We start from the raw sequence: 2916 nt of genomic DNA, 5'->3' as shown, positions 1-2916 counted from the left end.
AGCTCTGAGTAGACAGAAGCTGGTAGACACAGAGGCTCACGCCACGAACCCCTGCTTCAAAGAAATGCCTCCATGACTGCTCACACAAGTCCCCGCGGCGGCTCCCCGCTAGCATGACGACCCACCACGTCACCAGGCACCCCGCACAACAGCCACGACTGTCTGCCCAGATCTGGCCCACACAACTGGTCGGCAAAAGGTCGCCACATCGGCCAAGGACCACCTTGCCTTGCCGAGCTAGTTGCCGCCTCTCCGCGCGTAGAGGGCACACTGAGGCTCGCTCTCCTCTCCCTTTCGCCTTCGGCAACAGGGCGCCGCTGCAGCCGGTGCCGACGGAGACACCGGCTAGGGGGGACGCCGTGACGGGTTTTTGGGTGTGCTTTGGTCTAGGGTTCGGGCACGCCGGAGTTGTCCTTGCGCGAGAGCGATCCGGGAGAGAAAGTTCGATAGGTTCGTGCTAATAGTAAATAATTTTTGTAACGCCTATTTTACATGTTTTAGATTATGATATTTATTTTAAAATTTTATTTCCTATGATTATGATTTTTATTTTTGTTGTTGAATGAATATTGCAAGAAATTCTACCGTGTAAAAAAAAGAAATTCTACAGTCAAAGATTGTATTTGGAATAATAAGCATAGAAAAGCGCGCGTAGAAGAAAGACATAGAAAGAGCAGAAGAGCGCGCACGCTGGCTCGGCGAGTCAAAGATTTGATTTGGAGTAAAATCAACCTTTTCTTCTTCACAAACAATACTAAACGAGAGAGGACGCGCGTAGAAGAAACAGGACGAGAAGCAGAGCACTGCGCATGGAGTCCGTCGACGCAGGCGGCGAGGTGAGGCACTGGAGCGCGGAAGTCAACGGCGTCTCCCTCCACGTCGCGGAGCAGGGCCCCGCCGCCGGCCCGGCGGTGCTCCTCCTCCACGGCTTCCCGGAGCTGTGGCTCTCGTGGCGCCACCAGATGGCCGCCCTCGCGGCCCGCGGCTTCCGCGCCCTCGCCCCCGACCTCCGCGGCTACGGCGACTCCTCTGCTCCCACGGACCCCGCCGCCTACACCGTTCTCCACCTCGTCGGCGACGCTATCGGTGCGTCAGTTTCTGGTTTATTTGTTTCTTGGCCACTGCGAGTGTGACACTGAATCCGATTTGGTGCGCGCCGGCGCCGGCGCAGGTGTTCGTGGTGGGCCACGACTTGGGAGCGCAGGTGGCGTGGCATCTCTGCCTGCTCCGGCCGGACCGGGTGCGCGCCGTCGTCGTCCTCGGGGTGCCCTACTTCCCACGTGCCCCTCGCCCGGCGACGGAGATCTTCGCGGCCCTCGGCGATGGGTTCTACATCACGCAGTTCCAGGTTTCAGTTGTGATCCTTGCCATAATTGCCTTCTGTGTCTTGTGATTTGATTTCAGCATCCAATCTTCTGCCTAAAATTACAGTTCATGAGCTGTATGAAATGGAAGTTCTTGCAACTGCAGGGTTTGGATAAGTAAAAATTGAGGAAAACGTGCTTATGAAAAGTTTGAAGGAGATGACGATTCGAGGGGGATAATTGGTTGATGAATCTTATTTTGGATATAGACAAAGAAACTTTGATGTTTAACTGATAGTCTATATCCAAATTATGATCTTGTTTGTTTTTCTGAAAATTAGAACAGTGCATCGTCTGTTAACATATTGGAAACTAAACACTAGAAGACTTAGAGATACTATAATCAGTAGTAGGATTAGATATTCTATAATCAATAGTAGGCTTAGAGATTCTATATTCAGGACGCAAACATTAGGTTGGCTCTCATTTGCAACAACATTGTAAACGACTCGAAAAGAACATAATTACAGCTTCATCCTTCATGCCCAGTGTGTCATCAAGATGGGCATATCTTTTACCTTGCATTTGTAGCCATGGTCTGCATTTACCACCATATAGCTGTTGCAAAATAACCAATTTATTTCAATATCATGCCCGCAGGAGCCTGGAAGGGCTGAAAAGGCATTTGCCCGCTATGACGTTGCAACTGTCCTAAAGAAGTTCTACTCAATTGAATTAGACAGCGTCGCCGCTCCTCCTGGAGTAGAGATCATAGACTTCTTAGAGGCATCATCATCATCCCCACTTCCTTGGATGACTGACGAAGAACTAGGCCGGTATGCCGAGAAGTTTCAGAAGTCTGGTTTCACCGGGCCGCTCAACTACTACCGCATGATGGACACGTAAATTCCATAACCTCATTCCACACTTTCCCTTCTATCTAGTTTCACACTAATCCATGTGGAACACAGGAACTGGAGGCTCACTGCGCCATGGCACGGCGCGAAGATCATGGTGCCTGCGAAGTTCATCGCGGGCGAGAAGGACACCGGCTTCGAGTCCTTTGGAACCAAGCGCTACGTCGAGAGCGGGGGTTTGAAGTCCAATGTTCCAGACCTTGAGGTTGCCATCATCGAAGGACACCACTACCTCCAGCAAGAGCAGGCCCAGAGAGTGAACACTGAAATATTGTCCTTCCTAGACAAGTTTAGTGAGAATTGAGTAAGCAGATGATCTGCAAGTGAGCTGGTTGTAGATCTGCCAGTGCTATCTTTTGTGAACTGAAGAACGGCAAAGCTTACTCGAATAAATGTCAGATCTGGATATAACCATGTGTGGTGGCCTGAATGGAACGAAAGAGCGTGTAAAATATGTGAAGTGTTCTCCAGATGAAATACTGAATAAAGCAAGGTTTGAACAAGGTGTACTGCTGCTGCTTTAGCAAAAAAGAGAATATCTCATAGGGCTACTTTGGAAGACGAATTTGATGTGTAATAATGCAGGTGGAGATACTAGTTGCTGCACAGACAATGTTCAGAGTTCTTAACTGAAGATGGACAGTTTGTTACAATTTTGAAGGAAAATGCCTGTTTAACTTGATGATGATATCTAC

At 49.5% G+C, this 2916-nt stretch overlaps 1 protein-coding gene across 1 annotated transcript; it reads left to right on the top strand.

Annotated features, from left to right (window-relative positions):
• Positions 1-809: 809 nt before the first annotated feature.
• LOC124678400 (epoxide hydrolase A-like) lies at positions 810-2634 on the top strand. Its single transcript, XM_047214298.1, has 4 exons — positions 810-1094; positions 1172-1348; positions 1965-2206; positions 2276-2634. Exons 1-4 carry the CDS (start codon positions 810-812, stop codon positions 2523-2525), a joined length of 954 nt encoding a protein of 317 aa, XP_047070254.1. The 3' UTR covers positions 2526-2634.
• The last annotated feature ends 282 nt before the right edge of the window (positions 2635-2916 follow it).

This window comes from Lolium rigidum, chromosome 7 (assembly GCF_022539505.1).
Source record: "Lolium rigidum isolate FL_2022 chromosome 7, APGP_CSIRO_Lrig_0.1, whole genome shotgun sequence".
Taxonomy (NCBI): Eukaryota; Viridiplantae; Streptophyta; class Magnoliopsida; order Poales; family Poaceae; genus Lolium; species Lolium rigidum.
The sequence above is the reverse complement of the archived record's forward strand: the minus strand, read 5'-3'. Positions and strand labels throughout refer to the sequence as shown.